Source organism: Cibotium barometz, chromosome 35 (assembly GCF_041138505.1).
Source record: "Cibotium barometz isolate CiBa-2024 chromosome 35, ASM4113850v1, whole genome shotgun sequence".
NCBI classification, from domain to species: Eukaryota; Viridiplantae; Streptophyta; class Polypodiopsida; order Cyatheales; family Cibotiaceae; genus Cibotium; species Cibotium barometz.
Genome location: NC_141080.1, coordinates 47,607,933 through 47,627,385, shown reverse-complemented (window position 1 = coordinate 47,627,385; position 19,453 = coordinate 47,607,933). Strand labels below are relative to the sequence as shown.

Sequence of the window (19,453 nt, the reverse complement as noted above, 5' to 3'; positions counted from 1 at the left end):
CCTGGATGTGGAACCAACCCCAGTGAGCCGGAGTGCTATCGGAGCATCGCCTGAGGTAGAGACTTCGTGAAGAGGTCCGCCGCATTGTCCTCCGTTGAACAATAAACAAGCAAGATGTCACCAGCCAAAATCTTCTCACGAACAAAGTGATATTGTATCCCTATGTGCATGGTCCGGGCAAGGAAGATCGAGCAATAGCTATACATCTTTGGTTATCGCACTGGATGACTGTGCGCTCCTTCTATGGAAACCCAATCTTGCCAAGTAACCTTCGCAGCCACACAACCTCGCAAGCAGCAGCACAAGCAGCCCGGTACTTTGCCTTTGTAGAAGACAAGGCAATAGTTGGGTGCCTCATACTGTTCCATGAAATAGCTCCTAAGCCAAGGGTAAATCCGTAGCCTGATGTAGATCTCCTTGTGTCTGGATCTCCTCCCCAATTTGCGTCACTCCAACCTTGGAGTCTTACTCCATCCGTCGTTCCCCCTCTAGTGTCATAGAAGAGTCCAAGATCCTTCGTACCCTGAAGATACCGCAAGATCCGTAATCCTGCGTCCCAACAAGTCTTCAAAGGCGTCTGCATGAATGAGCTCAACAGCCCCACTGGAAAGCTCAAGTCCAATCTAGTGTTTAGCAACCAAATCAATGAACCAACAACCTTCCGATACAAAGAGGCATCAACCTGCTCACAAGGATCATTAACTGTAAGTTTGGTGTTCAGGTCCATCAGTGAAGAAATAGGCTTGCAGTTCTCCATCCCAAAGGTCTCCACCAACTCATGAACATACCGCTACTGAGAAACAAAGAACCCCCTCTGGGTCTACCAAATCTCCAATCCCAAAAAGAAATGGAGTCAGCGTAAGTTAGTCATCTCAAACTCCTTTGACAAGGCAACCTTCGTCACAGCTATGTGCTCTACATGACCGCCAGTGAGAATGAGATCATCCACATAAAGGATAATCAACGTGACCATACAGCGTGCCCGAAAAAGATACAAGTTAGGATCTACATCTGATCTCTGAAAACCTGTCCGTAGAAAGAAAGAATCAATCTTCTGATTCCAAGCCCTGGATACACCTCCTCCTGCAAGTCACCATTAAGGAACGAAGATTTTACATCCATTTGATATACGGGCCACCGCTGAGGTCATTTGAATCGTGGTCATCCTCGCTATCGGTGCAAAGGTATCCTCGTAGTCGATGCCAGGCCGCTGAGCATAGCCCTTAGCCACAAGTCAGGCCTTGTGCTTGTCCACCCACCCATCAGACCTATACTTGGTCTTAAAGACCCACTTGACACCAATGACTGATTGTTTTGACGGCCTCGGAACCAACTCCCAAGTGTTCTTCTTCTCTATGGCATCCAATTCCACTCGCATGGCTTTCTTCCAAGTCTCCTGGGAAAGAGCTTCCTTAACGGAAGTGCGCACTATGTCCTGAATGATACAAGACAAAAAAGCATAGTTCACGTGCACAGCAGCTCCTCTGATTGACTTTTATCACAAACTTTGTGCGATCTTGGAGGTCCATCCTCAGTGGTCCACTCGGGGGGGGGGGGGAGGGGATACTCCGTTAACACCTAACTCCCGAATGGTGTCTAACAACCACTTTGGTACTCCAACATAACGCGGAGCCTACTGTTGCTGGGGCTCTTCTCCAACCTCGCGCTCAACCTCTACAACTGACTGAGGCTGTCTAGCTGGAACAATAGACTGGGAATCATCCTCATACTCATTTGGTTCTCCAAGAAGTGGTGGCTCCTCAACCTTGGAAGCGGGAACATGCTCATCAAAGACAACATCCCTGCTGACAACAACCTCGTTCCACTCTGGGTCATATAACCTGTAGCCTTTGGAAAGAGAGTTATATTCCACAAATACAAGCTTTTGGGACTGAGTCCAGCTTCCCCCTCTACTTCTTTGGAATGTGAACATAGGCATCACTCCCAAACACACGGAAATTGGAGACATATGGTTTCTTGCCAAAATAAGCCTCATACGAAGTCATCTTTGGTACTGAAGTCGTCGGAGATCGAATGAGCGTATGGACAACCGTAGCCGCAGTCTCTCCCCAAAGTGGACGAGGAAGATCACGATACTCGAGCATTGTCCTCGCTATCTCCACCACAGTCCGGTTCTTACGCTCAACTACTCCATTCTCCAAAGGCAAACCTGTATTGGCCAACTCCCGCTTAATGCCATGTTCCGCACAAATGCATTAGAAGAGAACTCCCCTCCTTTGTCAGACCGAAGAGTCTTCACCTGCAATCCAAACTCCTCCTCCATAACACACCAATCCTTGAACCAAGCAAAGGCTTGGTCCGTCTGGGAAAGGAAATAAACCCATGTAAATCTGCTACAATCATCCACGTAGCATAAAGTACAAAGAACCTCCCAAGGATGGGGTCCGCATAGGTCCACACAAGTCAGTGTGTACCAACTCCAAAGGTTTCAAAGCCCGCCTAGTAGCTTGCTTCGGAAAAGATTCCTTGTGCTGCTTACCACACAAATGCAAGAACTACAGTGTCCCTGCGTGCTACCAACATCTGGCAAGCCATCCACCATCTGGTCCTGGAAAGCCCGCCGCAGTGCATCCACATTCAAGTGGCCAAAACGGAAATGCCACAAATCATTGAGCTGAGTGCCTATCAGAGAAGAGAGTGCTAAGAGTTTGTAAATCCCATTCTCCACTCGGCCTTCCCAAACAACCTGGCCTGTTTCTTTGTCTTGAAGAGCAACAAAATGCTCATCAAACTCCACCCGGATGCCAGCCTTGCAAACCTCATGCACTGACAAAAGATGAAAACCAAGTGCTGGGACATAAAGAACATGAGAGGAATGCTTCCCCCATTTGCCATCGGGAATAATCTCCATCCTGCCCTCACTGTGAATCGGGTTAGTGGAATTGTCACCAATGAAGATGCAACTTGACTGCTGTCAAAGATCCTCTTACTGCCCTACACAGGATAATGTTGCAGATCTATTCACAAAGACTTTACCTCGAGAAAAGTTTGAAGCTTTCCGCAAAGCTTTGGGCTTACTCTCATACATAGAGTGATCTGCTACCTTGTACAGGTTCACACTTCCACTACAAGGGGGATTTGTAGGCATATGCTCACTTATGCTAGTGCTATGTGTGAACAGGGCTTAACCAAGGGCACTTTTTCCCATGTGGTTTTTCCCCTTGGATATCAAGTGTGAAAGGACACTCTACATATCATATTTTGTACTTCTATATTATATGGATGTGACACACATGCAAGGGTTGACTTGCATTTTGTGGCTACCACACTTTTGGCTCTCTCTCTCTCTCTCTCTCTCTCTCTCTCTCTCTCTCTCATTTCTATGTGAGCTCCATCATCTTGCACCTAACCCTAATGTGCAGGTTTGTGTGTGTGTGTGTGTGAGTCCAACACCAACAGGCTGGACACCGTATGAGGCAGTATTTGGTCGTCGGTTCTCATCTCTTTTACGAGAGAGGTGTCACCATCTCTTGAGGCCAATAAAACCATCGAGACATTCTCCGAAATCATGGAGTCAGTTAAGGATCGCCTTGCCAAATCTCAGGAAGCATATATCTGGCAAGCCAGCAAATCCAGGCGAGATGTCAACTTTAAGGAAGGGGATTGGATATATCTCGGCATCAGAAAACAACGGCTAAAGCAAGCAGGCAAGCATTGTCCCAAACTATCATTCCGAAGTTCGGCCTATTTCCAGTCATTCAGAAGTTAAGTGATGTCTCTTTAAAGTTAAAGTCGTCAAAAAGTTGGACTATGCACAATATCTTTCATTTTTCTTGGTTGAAGCCATATATAGGTCCATAATTGCAGGATATATCAGAGGAGCAACAACGAAATATGATTGACGAAGTTAAAGTTATAGGGCCAGAACATATTCTCCTCCACAGATGGAAGCCTGGATCCGGTCGAAGAATACGACAGTTCTACATGAAGTTTAAAGACCGCAGAACCCATGAAGTAGTTTGGCTGGATGAAGAGTTCTTTCAGGAGTACCCCCAGTTGTTGGCAGACTACTTGGAAGCCCTGAACCTGCTGCCAAGTTAAGGAGGAGGGAATGTCACGTGCACCCGGCACTGGGGTACACAGTGACACACTGGCATGATCATTAGTGTAGCATTTGTAGAACCTTTGGACACTTGCTCAAAATACAAGAAGTAAATTGGTGAATTGACAAGAGACACACAATGAGCCGGAACGACCGACCCCTCCCTCAAATAAAGTATATTGATCTTGGGAGAATCAAGTACATAGTGTCATGGGCATTTCTGACCAGATTTCCATACCAATGCATATGAATACAGTATTGCAAACAAGTGGTTGTCGATGTAGACTTGTAACCCACACTACCCTCTCAAGTGCCCATGTTCCCTACCATCTACTCTTTATTGTTCCACAAACACATGGTAGCAACAATCTGCAAGAGAGTATGTAGGACAAGAGAACACTACACAGGGTATGTGATCTTGTAATCCGGTTCCTCCCTCCTGCTACTTGCTCCCATATTTAAGTATAAAAGCTTACCAATAGCAAGTAGAGTTGATGACAGCGGAAGTCTTCGCGATGGAAGTCCTGGAGTGTTGAGATCTTTGATTTGTCGTCTTTCTTCGCGACAAAAGTCTTCAAGAGGATGAAGGGAACCTTGGGAAAGCTTCCCCTATGGTTCAATTTCAAAAAGGAGAGCTGAAATTAGGGTTTTCAGCAAAAAGACCAGAAATTACAGCAATAAAGAGAGCTGTTTTGCTGAATTTCAGTCATTGGGAGTGTGTAGGAGAGTGATTAGCACTTGGAAACACTCTTGGAAGCTTGGAAAACACCCTAGCAAGTTGGGTATGGCTATGGAGAGCTTGGAAATGGAGAGAAATGGTGGAAAAACAGAGTTTTCAGCCTCCAAAAATCTTCATGAAGAGAAAACACGAATTTTCTCTTAATAAGTAAGTGAATTGGGGTCCAATCAGGTGAAGGGACATGGGGAGATGCCCATTTATGAGTAAAAGGGGAGGATCAGGTCCTGGACATTGAGTCTTGTCCGCCTCGGGACTTTAGTGAGTGTGAACTTGGAAGCGGTCATAATTTATAAGTGACTTTTGGGCGTCCAAACTTTAATGAAGTGGGAACGCACTCACTTATAAATATTGGCTAAGTCCTAAGGGCTATTTGAGCCTAGATTGGGTAATACTTATTACCTATCCACATGTCACACAACCATGTCAGCAGACAGTTTCACACGCACGGTTCACGGGCGGGCGTTCCCTTACCCGGAACTACACATTGGTCAAGCAAGCATGAAAATAGCATGCAATTTCAATTGCAAGCAAGCACATAAAGATGCTATGCAATGCAGCATTCGTATGGACAATCCCCATTCATGAGACTATACCAAAATAGACGTGCTCCAGGCGAGTACACGAGGTACCAGACCCAATGGAACACCAATCCACCAAGCATTTCCAGGCATGTACACGGAGGCACAAGTCCCAATGGAAAGCCAAGTCCACAGTATCACATGAGTGGCATCAATCCTCGGCATAAACAACTGCCATGGACACCAGTCCAATGTACATACATGATAAGAAAGCACGGGTGGACCAATTGGGTGGCCAAATGGTGACATTTTCCCATGCGGAGCAGTTAATAGCATTTAATGCTATTTATTGGGTATTTTTTTGTCCATGCTGAACTAGCCGAAAGCCCTATGCTGGCTGACCAGCAACAAGGAGACATAAGAAAACAGGCGCATCAGTCCTCATTCATTCATTCAGGTATTCTCAGCAAAGCATACTCAGTTTGCAGCATCCAAGCACTCTAGGCTAAGAAGGAAGATACTCTTCACATTCAGCCAGAATATGTGCAGTCCTAAAGCTATCTGGACTTGCATGAGTGGCCAAGGAGAGTCTTCAGCAGAGCCTTGGGATAGCTGGATACTCAGCCGACGTACGGTCTTCCTCGTCCTTGCGTTGGGCATTCGTATCAACTTCTCTCAAACAAATTGACACATGAATAGTCATTTCTTTATTTTTTGCCAAGGCCAAGGCAGAAACAGCCTACAGCACATGTGGGCAGGCGGGTGGGTGTCCACACACTCCCTTCAAGCGGCACATGAATGCACCCCACATAAGACACTTGGGTTTTGTCAAAGGTTCTGCCCACGTGTGCATTGTTTTTGATGGTAGTTCTTGTAAGATTTTCAATAAGCTGGTTTATTCTATAACACATCCTACTTATTGATGTGGTTTCTTTGTCTGTTTTTCACCATTCTTGGTTATTGCTTTGTCAGCTTGACGTGCAATCATCCCAGATACTTGTCACTGATCGTGATTTCTCAAATGAGGATTTCCGAAAGCAGCTGTCGAAGACCGTAGATACCTTGCTAGCATCGCGTGTAGTCCCGATTTTCAATGAGAACGATGCAATAAGTACACGGAAAGCACCATATGAGGTTCCGCTTTGACTGCAGTTTTTTCTACCCATTCACCTTTCTCACTAGGATGACCAATGAAGCTGTATAACATGAAGGTTTTTGTTCCAGGATTCTACAGGAATATTTTGGGACAATGATAGCTTGGCAGGTCTTTTGGCAGTAGAGCTGAAAGCAGACCTCCTCATTCTTCTTAGTGATGTTGAAGGGCTCTACAGTGGGCCTCCAAGTGATGCCAACTCAAAACTTATTCATACATATTTGAGAGAGAAACATGTTGACACCATAACCTTTGGAGAGAAGTCACGGGTTGGTAGGGGTGGTATGACTGCAAAAGTATTTGCCGCTTGGACTGCTGCAAGTGCTGGAGTTCCGGTCGTGATAACAAGGTAAGATAGGAACAGATCTGTTGATGTTTTCTATCAGTATACACTCCAGAATACGAACTACAGGGACATGGGTAGCATGAATGTCAAGTTTTATGTCCACCATTGGACTCGGACATGCAGCTGATTAGAAATACTGCACTCTGGAAGTGGATTTACTGCAGATGGAATACTGAGAGTGATGAATGGTGAGCGTATAGGGACACTTTTCCACAAGGATTCCCATTTGTGGGTTTCAAAGAAAGAAGCAAGTGCTCGCCAGATGGCTGTTTCAGCAAGGGATGCTAGTCGTAGACTGCAGGTAATTTTCGCATGGTTAAGACCCCTGGCAGTTGTAAAGACTTCAGACATGAAAACTTGGGTCACTTGATTAGGCTGAAACATTCCTTTGTGGATAGCATTTGGTGCTGAGCTTTGTTTAATTGTTTATTTGGTATCAGAGACTTACTACTTTTGAGCGAAGAAAAATATTACTGGATATAGCTGATGCCCTGGAGGCTAATGATGAATTGATACGGCATGAGAACAGTATGGATGTACAAGCTGCACAAAGCACTGGAGTATCTAAGTCCTTGGTAGCAAGGCTGAATATGAAACCTGGAAAGGTTAGAACTTAGATGATGTTTCTTTTGGGTATGATTGTGCAAGTGTGCATGGTTATGCCTTCGCATGTGTGGTTGTGTGGGCAGAGGTGGTGCATGCGTGCGTATGTGTGAGTGGGCACGTGTGAATGTGCATTAAAACTTGCACTTTATTTTGCAACAATACACACATGCACCCATAGGGCACCCGCACCCACACCCACACCCACACCCACACCCACACCCACATGCACGCATGCACCACCCACACTCATGCACATGCACACACAAGTGTGTGAACATTATTACACACCTAATCTATATTTAATGTTAACTATATGTGACCCCAGATTTTGAATTCTAGCTCTTCTGAATGTACATTGCAGGTGGCAAGCTTGGCAAATTCAGTAAGAACGCTTGCTGATATGGAAGAGCCAGTTGGAAAAACACTTAAAAGAACCCAGGTGATATATATGCTATGTGTTGATTTCGCCAGGTTACCTTTGCAAAGCCACAATACCGATTGGTTTTCTAGACTATTCCTTAAAAGGATGATGCAGCTCTTCACTTGTTTACTTCAATAATCAATGCTGTATGGAGCCAACCTTCCTCACATCTTTATCTTTCAGGTTGCAGAAGGTCTGATCTTGGAAAAGACCACATGTCCATTAGGGGTTCTTTTGATCATATTTGAATCCCGGCCTGATGCTTTAGTCCAGGCAAGTGTTTTTTTAGGTTGGTGGATAAGGATGCAGATGCTTGTAGGGTCATTGTTGTTGTGAGTGATATAGTACTCTCACAAGGCTATTGTGTGGCCTTCTTCCAGATTGCAGCACTGTCCATCCGTAGTGGTAATGGTCTTCTATTGAAGGGTGGAAAAGAGGCAGCCCGTTCGAACGTGATATTGCACAAGGTATTCCCAGAAAGACACCCAATACAAGCATGAGGTTGATAACATAGTATTATGTTTTAGCATGAGTGCCATCCTTAGTTGATGTAGGTTATCATGGAGGTAATACGCTGATAGAAGACAGACACTTACATAAGCTGGATGTTACAACACTAGGTTATCATGGACGCAATGCCTAGTTCGGTTGGAAAGGAGCTTATTGGGCTTATAACCTCAAGAGATGAGATCCCTGACCTTCTCAAGGTAAAGGTATTTTTCCGTTAAGATAAGAGTTTGTTTTTTTAAACCCAGTTCTGATGCATGATGTTGCACTTGATGCAGTTGGATGATGTAATAGATCTAGTGATCCCTAGAGGAAGCAACAAGCTGGTTTCTCAAATCAAAGAATCCACGAAGATACCTGTTCTTGGTCATGCTGGTGAGTAATACTTCTTCTGAAGTCTTGCCTTTGTCTCACACTCACTTCTTTTATTGGCATATGTCTAGGCAAGTTCAACTTGTCCCACCCCTCTTCTTTGATATAGGCTTAGGTGCGTTTCTAGTCAAGAAAGGATTCGGGGTCCAAATATGAATAAAAGCTGCTGTGGCTGATGCACAGGCTGAGACTTGCCCTGCAAGCCAAGATGTGGAATAACGCTTTTGTTAAGATGGCAGATGTGCCCATCCCGTCACCAGGGATAAGGAGGCACCTCACTCGGGAAGATCAATTCCAACCCATTGTGAGAGCTATCTCATCGGTGCATCTTCTGGATGATCCGATTTATAAGAAATCTTCGAATGGTTGGGGTTCTACCGAAATATGTCAAGGATCTCTTTTCAGTTTCTAGTCTCTTGTAAGGAAACACTTGACTCATCAGGTCTACCCAACCACCTGTTTCCCAGTGACTAGAACTGTTCATCTATGAGGTTTACCTAAATTACTAGGCACATTGTTTCACTGATGCAAGTTACAACATGATTCATTTATTTATCCTTGTGCACAGGTTCCTTTATCCCTTAATGAATACATTCTTTTCCAATCAGGTCACCCTACACACATAAAGAAATTCATCATAAAAACAACTGTAATTTCAAACACTCGGTGTCCCGAGTTTCATCCATCTCTCTAATTTCTCGGCTCATCGACTCATAAAACAATCTAGAGCTTATAACCATCATGGCGAAAAATCACTTGTATAGTAGAATGAGAAGTGTCTCCTTCACTCTTTTCTTGCTATGGAATACCTTTTTAGCTTAGACTTATAACTACTAGAAAGAAGCCTCCCCTCGTCCCGTGGTGGTGGGTCATCCAACGAAGGCGGTTGTCTCGACCTTTATTCCAAATATTTCTAGAGTCGATTGTCCTGGGTGGAGAGTATCTAGTTGTCCCAGACCGATCACTAAACAGATCACATCGGAATGGTTACTCCAAACCGATCTTGTTGAAATGGTTACCCTAGGGAAAGTTCCCCAGTTCACAAATTTATGATCATTATCATTCACCTTTTTTTGAGACCATGTTTTGTCAACATCTTTATAACATTGACATAAACAATTCCACATAAGACAATCACCTTTCTATAAAAAGACCAGTTATCTTTCTATAATAAACAATTCTAAAATTTTTAATCAGTGGTTAATAATTAAGATCTTATCCTAGTACTCAAATCAAGTGGAGACATAGTTGGAAACACTCACATTACCAAATCAATTCCTAGGTCTTAGGAATTCATATTAACTCATGGAAGGAAGCAAGTCCTATCTTGTGATGGATAGATAAATTTCGTATCATTATTCCAAATTTGGTCATAACCTAAGACGATTAACGAGGGTGAAAATCACGTTTCTTATCGTTTCATTTCAGCTTAAGTCATCAATTAGCTCAAGTTCTCATTAACAAAACTAGTCTAAACTATGATCCCAAGTAGTGAACTAAAAGATTTTGAGTTAAGATCGACTTACTTGCAGTTCCGAATAGAAATGAAGAGAGAATGAAGATGGCTAACCTAAATCCAAATGGTAGTTGATAATCTACGTTCACATTATATGTTGCCTGGATGTAATCTATCTTTTATCTCGTCTTTTTCGTGCATCACTCCATCTCGTACCTTATCCTTTACAAACCCATCTTGCATCGTTGAGAACCAGCTGGTCTCGTCACTACACATGGTCGACTGTCTCCCACCGTCTACCTTGAACTTAATACATAATTTTGTCTTCTTCGATTACATTGCCTAGTCTTTGTGTATTGCCTGGAGTTGGGTGGTGGGCGCAAGGTTAGGAAGTGGTAGTTGTAATTAGATGAGAGATGGCGATTGAACGAAAGGTAAAGCTCATGAGATAAATTGTCGTCGAGAGCCATGTGATCTGACAGGAGGCCAGGAGGTGGTGAGGTGGCCCAGAGAGCGCCTCTTTCGACGACTACAGACACTAGGTATACCCTTAGACATGATGTGGGGCATATACAGGCTATATGAGCAGGTCTTTGGGAGAGTTCGATGCCCAGGAGGCTTGTCCGACACAGTTGCTAGCACCATTGGTGTGAAGCAGGGGTGCCCGCTCTCCCCCACACTCTTTGGGCTCTATATTGATGAGGTGGTCGACTACATCACACAGGGAGGAGGCTCTGGGGTTGAGCTATCAGGTATTACTGTCCATGTTATGCTTTATGCTGATGACATCGTCTTGGTATCCGACACGTAGGTTGGGCTTCAAAGACACCTTGTGGCTCTTGATGACTTCTGCGCACAGCAGGGTCTCACAGTGAACCTTGGGAAAACCAAGGTTATGATCTTCCACACCTCATCCGCAGTCAGGAGCCACACTACTCTCACATTAGCAGGAGGGCGGGTCGAGGTGGTGAGCTCTTATGTTTACCTTGGCATCACATTTACTAGCTCAGCTGGACGCTTCTCCATGGCTCAGGCAGTCCGAGACAGAGTGACCCGGGGGTATGCAGCTCTTGCTGGCCTTGAGCGTCAGTGTCATCAGGCACATTTTCAGGAACCCCGCACGAAGGGGTGGCTCTTTGATACATTAGTGACACCAGCCTTGATGTATGCAGTAGCGGTTTGGGCACCGGGGCTTGCAGCCTCCACATGGGTACAGATGGAGAGACCACATATCTTGATGCTCTCGAGGATGATACGCAGCAAACCATCCGTCCTGCACAACATTGTTCGAGCTGAGTTTGCTGCACCACCTATGGCAGTGGAAGCAAACGATCTCCTTTATATATAGGATGAGGGAGATGCCCACGGAGAGATTATCCCGCCGAGCTTTTGAGGCATCCAGACAGCTGGCCGAGGCTGGACACACTGGATCTTGGTATGCACAGATGCTACAGTGGTTATCACATCATGGGATAGACATTGAGCGGTTGCCACCTTTTCAGTATGATCAGTCTGCTCCACAGGGTTACCTCTCTCTCAATGAGAGGAACAGAGTGATGAGACAGGACATATGGCAGCGCTACATACAGGAGACATGGACACCACCAGAGAGCCCACTACCACCAAAGATGCTGTATTACAGAGACCACTTTATGAGCATCTCAGGGGATGTGTTTATACAACGACCGCGGTATATGGATGTATACATGCCACACAGCTCTCGCGTTGCTATTGGACAGCTACGAGTCTCATCACATCAGTTAGAGATAGAGGCTGGGAGAGCGGCACGGGTTCCCAGAGCCGAGCGGATATGCAGATTGTGCCGCGAGCAGGTGGAGATTGAGGATCACTTTGTATGTAGATGTAGAGCCCACCAGGGGGTCAGAGATAGATATGCAGGATTGTTTGAGGAGCACTCTTCACTACATCAGTTGATGGAGACCTCGGACCAGCGTCAGCTTGGCAGACTACTACTAGAGCTTCATAGTTCTCGAGAGAGACTCCTCCAGACACCCGCTCCCACTAGGGGTGGAAGACAGTCCCAGCTCACAGATTTCTTCCAGAGAACTATGCCAGTGCTAGCTGATGTACCACGTGGGGTGACCGCACAGAGAGCAGAGGAATTGAGAGCCAGGAGGAGACCTAGACAGACTGGACACAGAGCACCCCGACTCCGTCACCGAGAGATAGCAGCTATCCGGATGAGACACCAGATGGAGATACAGGAGAGGCTAGCTCGCTTTCATTCAGACTCAGGGTACATGTTCACGCCACTCACAGCCTCAGCATCAGCGATGTATAATATCTTATATCCCTCTTATGGCACTGGATGGAGTTAGACATAGATCTGCATAGCATGCTTGTACTACCCCTTCAGCATATAGAGATGCATCTTGCCTTAGCACTCCATCCACATCCCCACTCCCCTTTATATTGTTTGTATATGGGCTCCATGGATCCATGATGATTCACAGTTGTATCCAGACACATGCACACTTTTTCTTTTCTTTCTTTTCTTTTTCTCTCTTTTTCTTCTCTTCCGATGACTGGAAGAACACAGTTGTATTATTTTGTCTCATAGGCCGACTTTGGCCTCTCGTAGACGTTAATATATCTTTCTTTCTTTCTCTCTCTCTCTCTCTCCATATATATATATATATATATATGAGATATACATATTTATATTTATAAGGGGAGATTCACACACATGAGCCATGAATTCTAGGATTTTACAGCAGATATGTGTTGTGTGCAGCCATAGTTGCATTCTGTACTCGTACTCAACTGTGTGTGATCTGTGTGGTAATTTGCGTAGAGCGCCTGTATGGTACAGGCATACCATACACCGTACAAAACGCATAAACTGCTATATAAATTTTGCAGTCTGTTTGTCCGAGACCCTTATTAGGTGTAAGTATGCCTCATCTATGCATGCCACATGCTTTCCCATGCATGCTGTATGCATTGTGTGTACATAATTGTTTTTATTTACCATATCTTATATTTGTACTAATCAAAGATTGGCGTACTGAAGGTACCTTATCTTTTCAGTACTTTCCGTACTCGTATCGAACATGTTTTGTATGTATCGTACCTAATGTTTCTTACCACCTTGTGTGCAGCTCAAGTGAATGGCTCTTCATGTGTGAAGTTGGTTTTTTGGGTGTGAGAAATGATCTTGACTGTCAGACGATTTCGATGTGTTCGCATGGACATTGCTTAGATTTTAAGGCTGGTGGTGGTCTGTTTATTTTTGGCATGCGGGGAACTGGCCATCTCTTGGAGAGTGCCTTAAAACTATTGATAGTGTGCTCACTTTAATGTTTATAAGGGGCTATGCTCATTATTTTTGCAAGGTGAGGTGAGATTCCTCTCACTTATTCCCAGGGAATCCTAGGTTATTGTAGGTTAAGAGGCCTTGGCAGTGCCTATGGTCGGATGGAGCACCATTACAACAAGAACTCAAATATTTCCATACTATTGGCTTGTATGTCTTGTTTTACATAAAGTCTGGTTTGGGTCAAGTGTTTTTGCTCAACATGCACAAAAGAATTGCAAGAACTGGCTTTCATTATCGTGGAATATATCATATCTTAAGGGAGGGACTGGCCCATCATTTGTCTGCAGCGCAGTGTACAGAGGACCCTTACATGTGAAAAAGCTCTTTTGCCTTGTGAGAGAACACAACTACGTGGTCTGACCAACTTCAGACTCACATGCAGGATCTTTTCACACACAAATTATACTCTAGATTACACAACAAAAGGAATCGAGATTACTGCCGAATATCCTCACTGATACAATAGATGGGGCAAGTTCAACGCATGTGCTTCATGGTCGAAGCTTAAATGTCCAGTGGACTGCTCTGATAGAAGTGCTGCTGTGGAAGAATAAAGGGATTTTGGTGCATCTCAATGCACGATGGAGAAGTGGATGGCCTGCTATATGCTGCCGACTAGCTCCTGCAGTGCAGCCAAAACTGCTGTCCAATTCGGGATGGGGTGCTCAAACATGGTGGCTCTTCATTAAGGGGTTTTGCTACAAATGTGAGCTATCAGGATCCTGGGCACACAATTGAGGGTGAAGCATTGATCTCTAACAACACACATGTGACAAATTGTGCATAGCATTATACACCTTGCACCGTTGCTTCTTTTTTTTGAAGGTATATGTAAGTGGCATGTATGTTCCTTCATTAGTGCAGATTTCAGGTTGACAATAATGTGCTGCTGGTGTCAGATGGTGTGTGCCATGTTTTTGTGGACAAATGGGCTGATATGGAGAAAGCTCAGAGAATCATTTTAGATGCAAAGGTCGATTATCCAGCTGCTTGTAATGCAATGGTGAGTGTCATATGGTAGATCAAGGGGTCATAACCATGTTACATATATTTCAACATTTTTAACTACATCCTCTTTTCTTAGGATTTTTTTCCTGGCTTTGTATCTGCTGATTTGATGTTCTGTCTTGACTATAACCAGGAGACTCTGCTTGTGCATGAAGCTTTGATTCAATCTAATGCAGTTGGTGAGCTCATATCTGCATTGCAGTCAGAAGGTTAGCCATTACTAAACGTTTGGAATCAAACTCTTTGAAGCTATCTGTTTTATTGTTCCTAAACCATGGTAATGGTCAATGGCTTCATAGGTGTTACCTTATATGGTGGTGTAAGAGCATCGGAGGTTTTGAAAATTTCCAAAGCAGCAGATCTCCACCATGAGTATAATGAGTTGGCATGCACCATTGAAATCGTCAAGGATGTCTATGCAGCAATAGATCATATTCATCTATATGGAAGGTGTGGTGCTTATCTGCAGAGAGTTGGCGACTTTCTTGGGCTTAAGCTTTGCTGTTGATGAGAAGTGTTTGTCTGCCATGCTTACATGCTGCTCATTGGTTGCAGTGCCCATACAGACTGCATTGTTACGGAGGACCGAGACACAGCAGAAGTCTTTTTGAGTCAAATAGACAGGTGCAAGCTGGTCCCTTGTGTGTGGATTTTTTATTAGGAACTTATGTTTCTCAGCTTATGATTGAAGCATCCAAAAATATCATTGATCTTAATGCATGGAGCTTTTCCTTTTTTTTTTCCCCACATGGGTGGTATATCCTTCTAGTAGTTATTTTTTTTCTCTGCTTGTTGTTCTTGCCAGAAGGTGAGTCTCCTAGACACCTAGACACCTCCATGGCCCCCTTTTTGGGTGGCCAAGGGGCTGCCTATCACCGTTAGAAGCCACCATACCATGTGCCCATTTCTGGTGTGTCACTAGTACAATGCCAACATGGGTTTACACACTTTGTTAAAAGTGGTACACCGGTGATTTGTCCTTGGACAAGGGCTCACAAAATGCTTGGTGTTGGGGCAGGGCCTTGTACTTGTGCAGATTGCAAACCAAAATTTGCTGGCCCTTTGATTCAAAGACCCTAATCTATCAGTTCCTCTAGGCCCTGGATGCCGCAATCTCTGGAGCCCTGTGTCATGTGCTACCAAGACATGGGGCCATGAACAAGTAGAATTACGTGGCAAGTTAGCAGCCCTGTTTGAGGGAGAGAGAGATATGGAGAAAAACTCAGCACTTGCCCTTAAAATAACCACCTGGCTGTGCTCTTGTAAGTAAAAGGTGGAAACTCAGCTGACCAAGGATGCAGAGAAACCCACCTGCAGCATTGTGCCTTCCATAATAAAGGCCAAGTCCACTTGTCATAGGCCTTCCTTGAAATTGAAAAGAATGGCCAATGTCTGCTGTGAACCCTTTGCTGCCATTGTGGTCTCCTATCCCAGACAAAAAATTCAGTGCCATGAACAAGATCCAGGAGGAAAGGCCAAAAGTGAATTTAGCCAGGTTATGCTGTGCCAAATAGGGTAATGGGCTGCAAGTGTTAAATCTCTTGCATTTCTCCCCCTTTTCGATCATGTGAATGAGTCCCCTCAGAAAGGTTCTCTGGCATTTCACCTGTCTGCACGATTTGATTGAAGGCTATCTAGAAATAAGCCCTTACTACTGCTAGAAGAAAACCATTGATACTTGCTTATCCCCTTGATACCTCCCTCCGGAGAACCTAAAGTGCTCCTCTCCAATGCAGGGGGCCTCAGGAAACTCTCGGAAAAAGGTTGGGACAAATCCTCCCACTGACCACTACAGATCTCTCCTTACGGCCAACCTTGATACTGAGAGGAGAGCCCAGCAGCACATTTAGCAGTGCACGTGACTACCACCCGTGTCAGCCCTGGTGACAGTGGATGCTATCACACCTGAGATGGGGGACAGCGGAAATATGGATATGGGACCCGGTCTTCTTTCCGAATCAAGGATGAAGACTGTGAAAGCTTCATTTGTATTTTAGTTTGCATGGGCAAAATTCTATTGCTGTTCACATCCATAGGCTTTCTTTTGCTTCTTGGCAATTTTCATATTTTGGAAGCATCGAGAAAACAAAGCATTTTTTTGGTGGTTTGCATCATCTTATTTTTTGTGTATCTCGTCTCTTTTGCAGTGCTGCAGTATTCCTTAATGCTAGCACACGGTTTTGCGATGGAGCCCGATTCGGGCTTGGAGCTGAGGTAATTCGTTACTTTCGCTGTTTTGTGGACCTTTAAGTGAACTGCCTGAGCAAACCTGTATGCTCTTATCATTTCTTGTGGCGCTCATTTGAATGTTAACCGGAGACCGGGGTAAACATTTGTAATGAGGAAAATGGGGACATCTTCTCAAATAAACTGAAGCATCTTCTTTTTTTATCTCAAAATTTTTGAGGGGGGTTACACATAACACTTGTCCATTGTGGGCTTTGGGCAGGGCATCTCCTCTGTCTGAACCCTGCCCACCGCACGGATGGGTGGATGGGCTGGGCATGGCGTTTTCTTTAAAGAGCCTCAGTGTTCCATTTTGGCATCTGTTTCCGTTTTCTATAGTAGACTTTATTGATTGAAGTGTACAAGCAATTGTATTACAGTGTGTGTGTGTGTGTGTGTGTGTGTGTGTGCGCGTGCGTGCACACAAGTGTGAGCAGCACAGCTGTGCTACTTGGAGTGTGCGTGCGTGCTCGTGTAGTGCCACATCTGCCACTGCATGTCGCCGGGTGTGCCATTTATCTGTCATTTTTGTCAATTTCCTAATCTTTAATTCTGGCATCCTTTTTTAGGTATGAGCCATGACTAACAATTATGTGCATAAGCATGTCCATGCATGAATGCATGTGCGTGCAGCACATGCATCGGATGTCCCATTGATTACTTACCTTTGCTGTTCTTCTCAACCATGCATAATTACATGGTTTTTAAAAGCCTGTTTTGGCTAATTTTTCTAAAACTGTATGGATGCAAACAACAGGTTGGAATAAGTACAAGCAGGATACATGCACGTGGGCCTGTTGGAGTAGAAGGCCTTCTTACAACTAAATGGTAAGGGTGGTTGTGCCATGTGCCAAAAATGAGGTTTGGACGAGACAAATCAAAATCTTCTTATTGCTGTGTGCTGTTACTTTAGGATAAGCATCATTTTCTTTACACATGCACATGTACACAAGCACTAACAGAGGGCTGTCGTGGGCCCTTCCCTGAGTGGCTAGCGCACCTTTCTGCCCAAGGGGCGTGAGTTCGAACCTAGACACCTAAGTCTTATTAATATATAATCCCCAGTTGGAAAACTGTTAAAAGATACAAAAAAAAGTTTTGGAACAATTTTAAGTGAAGATGTTGTGTCAATCATGCAGGTTATTGAGAGGAAATGGACAAGTGGTAGATGGAGACAAAGGTGTGGATTATTTACATAAAGAGTTGTCCATTGATGATGACAAACATACCATGTATAATTCTGAGAAGGCTTCTGTCAATGGTGTCAAAGCTAATGGCACCATTTGAGGGTCTCTATATCCAGTACCTTAAATGGCACTACGGTGAGAAGAGGGTTGGTTTGGTGGTCTTGTCCCTCTAGTGGCTGATTTCTCTATAGTAGCAGCTGCACATTTATAATAGGATCATGCTTGGGTGATCCCAACTGCAATTTTGTTTGTGTGGCCACTTTTTTTTAAAAATGTTCTCAAGACTACCACTACAGGTGCTCCCTCAGAGGCAGTGGACCTACGAGGTCATAGATGCAATGCCTATGGAGTAACTCCCCTCTTCCAGATAGGGACGTGTATGTGTGATATGTAGTGTTATCACTCCACATGCTTCAGCCATCATAGAGCTACCTTGTAACTCAGTCACTCACATGATTGTTTATCTAGTTGGTGGTTTTTTTAGATCTCTAGTTTTTCTCTCTTTTTTTCTGTGATTCAATCACTTTCATGGACTTGATTGTAATACTTCTTTTTCATAGACCCTTGTAGTCGTTAATCTCTGTCTCTCTCTCTCGCCGCTATATGCTTCTTGTAAGGTTTGTGCGTTGCTTGCTAGGGCCTGTGCGGTGTACGTTAGACTTGGATTCTGCCCCTCATTCTCTCTCAACCCATTCATTGGTCCTTTTGCTATCCAATTTCCCTTTTGTTACCTCCGATTGCCTATTTGCAGCGCTAATTGCCCATTCATTGGCCCATTCGCCTCATCACTGCCTCATTAGCCCATGGCCGCCAATCGCCCATTCACTACCCAATCACCCTTTCACTACCCAATTGCCCCTTTGCTGCTCCCAATTACCTATTCACAGCCCTAATCATCCATTCATTGGCTTAATTGCTCAATTGTTTTTTTGTTTGTCCATTGCTCCCAAACAGACATCTGAAGCCCCTAATGCCTATTTGGGACCCAATCGGACATTTGCTGTCACAATCATCCATTTTTTGCCCCCATTCACTCCCCCTTGCTTTTTTCAGATTTTTACATCTTTTTCTTGTCTGTGTGTGCAAAGCTAGCCACCATGCCAAGAGATTAGCATGGTGGAATGGATTACACACAAAGCTCAAGGAAAATGAATGCACCAGTCATGCCATCTTTGGAACCTCTCAGCCCCTTGGGACAGCTGATTTGGAAGGGTATGCTAAACCTAAAAGCAGCTGTTTTTCTTGCATGCTGGCAAGCAAGAGTTGGAATTATCTACTCAAAAGTAAATAACGATGCTTGAGACAAAATCAAGAGAGCTAGTCTCAAAAGCTCATGAGCATGAGGTGGTTGAGATGGAGCTTAGGGGAATAAAGGCTACTTCTACCCAAAAACCCAAAAAGAATTGGCATGCCGACTCAAAATGGGTGGAGGTGGCAAAGAAACAAAAGCCAATTCAAAATAACCATGCGATCATGCAAGAGAAGGGACAACCTAGAGCTCTTCATGTTTT

At 44.4% G+C, this 19,453-nt stretch overlaps 1 protein-coding gene across 4 annotated transcripts in view; it reads left to right on the top strand.

Annotated features, from left to right (window-relative positions):
- LOC147618538 (delta-1-pyrroline-5-carboxylate synthase 1-like) overlaps positions 1-18,425 on the top strand; it is a 46,612-nt gene extending 28,187 nt beyond the window's left edge. For all 4 annotated transcript variants that reach the window (XM_086774996.1, XM_086774997.1, XM_086774999.1 and 1 more), the window contains exons 6-21: positions 6,293-6,454; positions 6,545-6,822; positions 6,970-7,120; positions 7,260-7,424; positions 7,787-7,864; positions 8,030-8,119; positions 8,227-8,313; positions 8,467-8,553; positions 8,632-8,728; positions 14,421-14,524; positions 14,663-14,738; positions 14,829-14,979; positions 15,085-15,153; positions 16,677-16,743; positions 17,513-17,583; positions 17,895-18,425. In XM_086774996.1, coding sequence (XP_086631122.1) covers positions 6,293-6,454; positions 6,545-6,822; positions 6,970-7,120; positions 7,260-7,424; positions 7,787-7,864; positions 8,030-8,119; positions 8,227-8,313; positions 8,467-8,553; positions 8,632-8,728; positions 14,421-14,524; positions 14,663-14,738; positions 14,829-14,979; positions 15,085-15,153; positions 16,677-16,743; positions 17,513-17,583; positions 17,895-18,042 — 1,881 coding nt within the window. In that variant the 3' untranslated portion in view covers positions 18,043-18,425. The remainder of the gene's footprint in view (positions 1-6,292; positions 6,455-6,544; positions 6,823-6,969; positions 7,121-7,259; positions 7,425-7,786; positions 7,865-8,029; positions 8,120-8,226; positions 8,314-8,466; positions 8,554-8,631; positions 8,729-14,420; positions 14,525-14,662; positions 14,739-14,828; positions 14,980-15,084; positions 15,154-16,676; positions 16,744-17,512; positions 17,584-17,894) is intronic.
- The last annotated feature ends 1,028 nt before the right edge of the window (positions 18,426-19,453 follow it).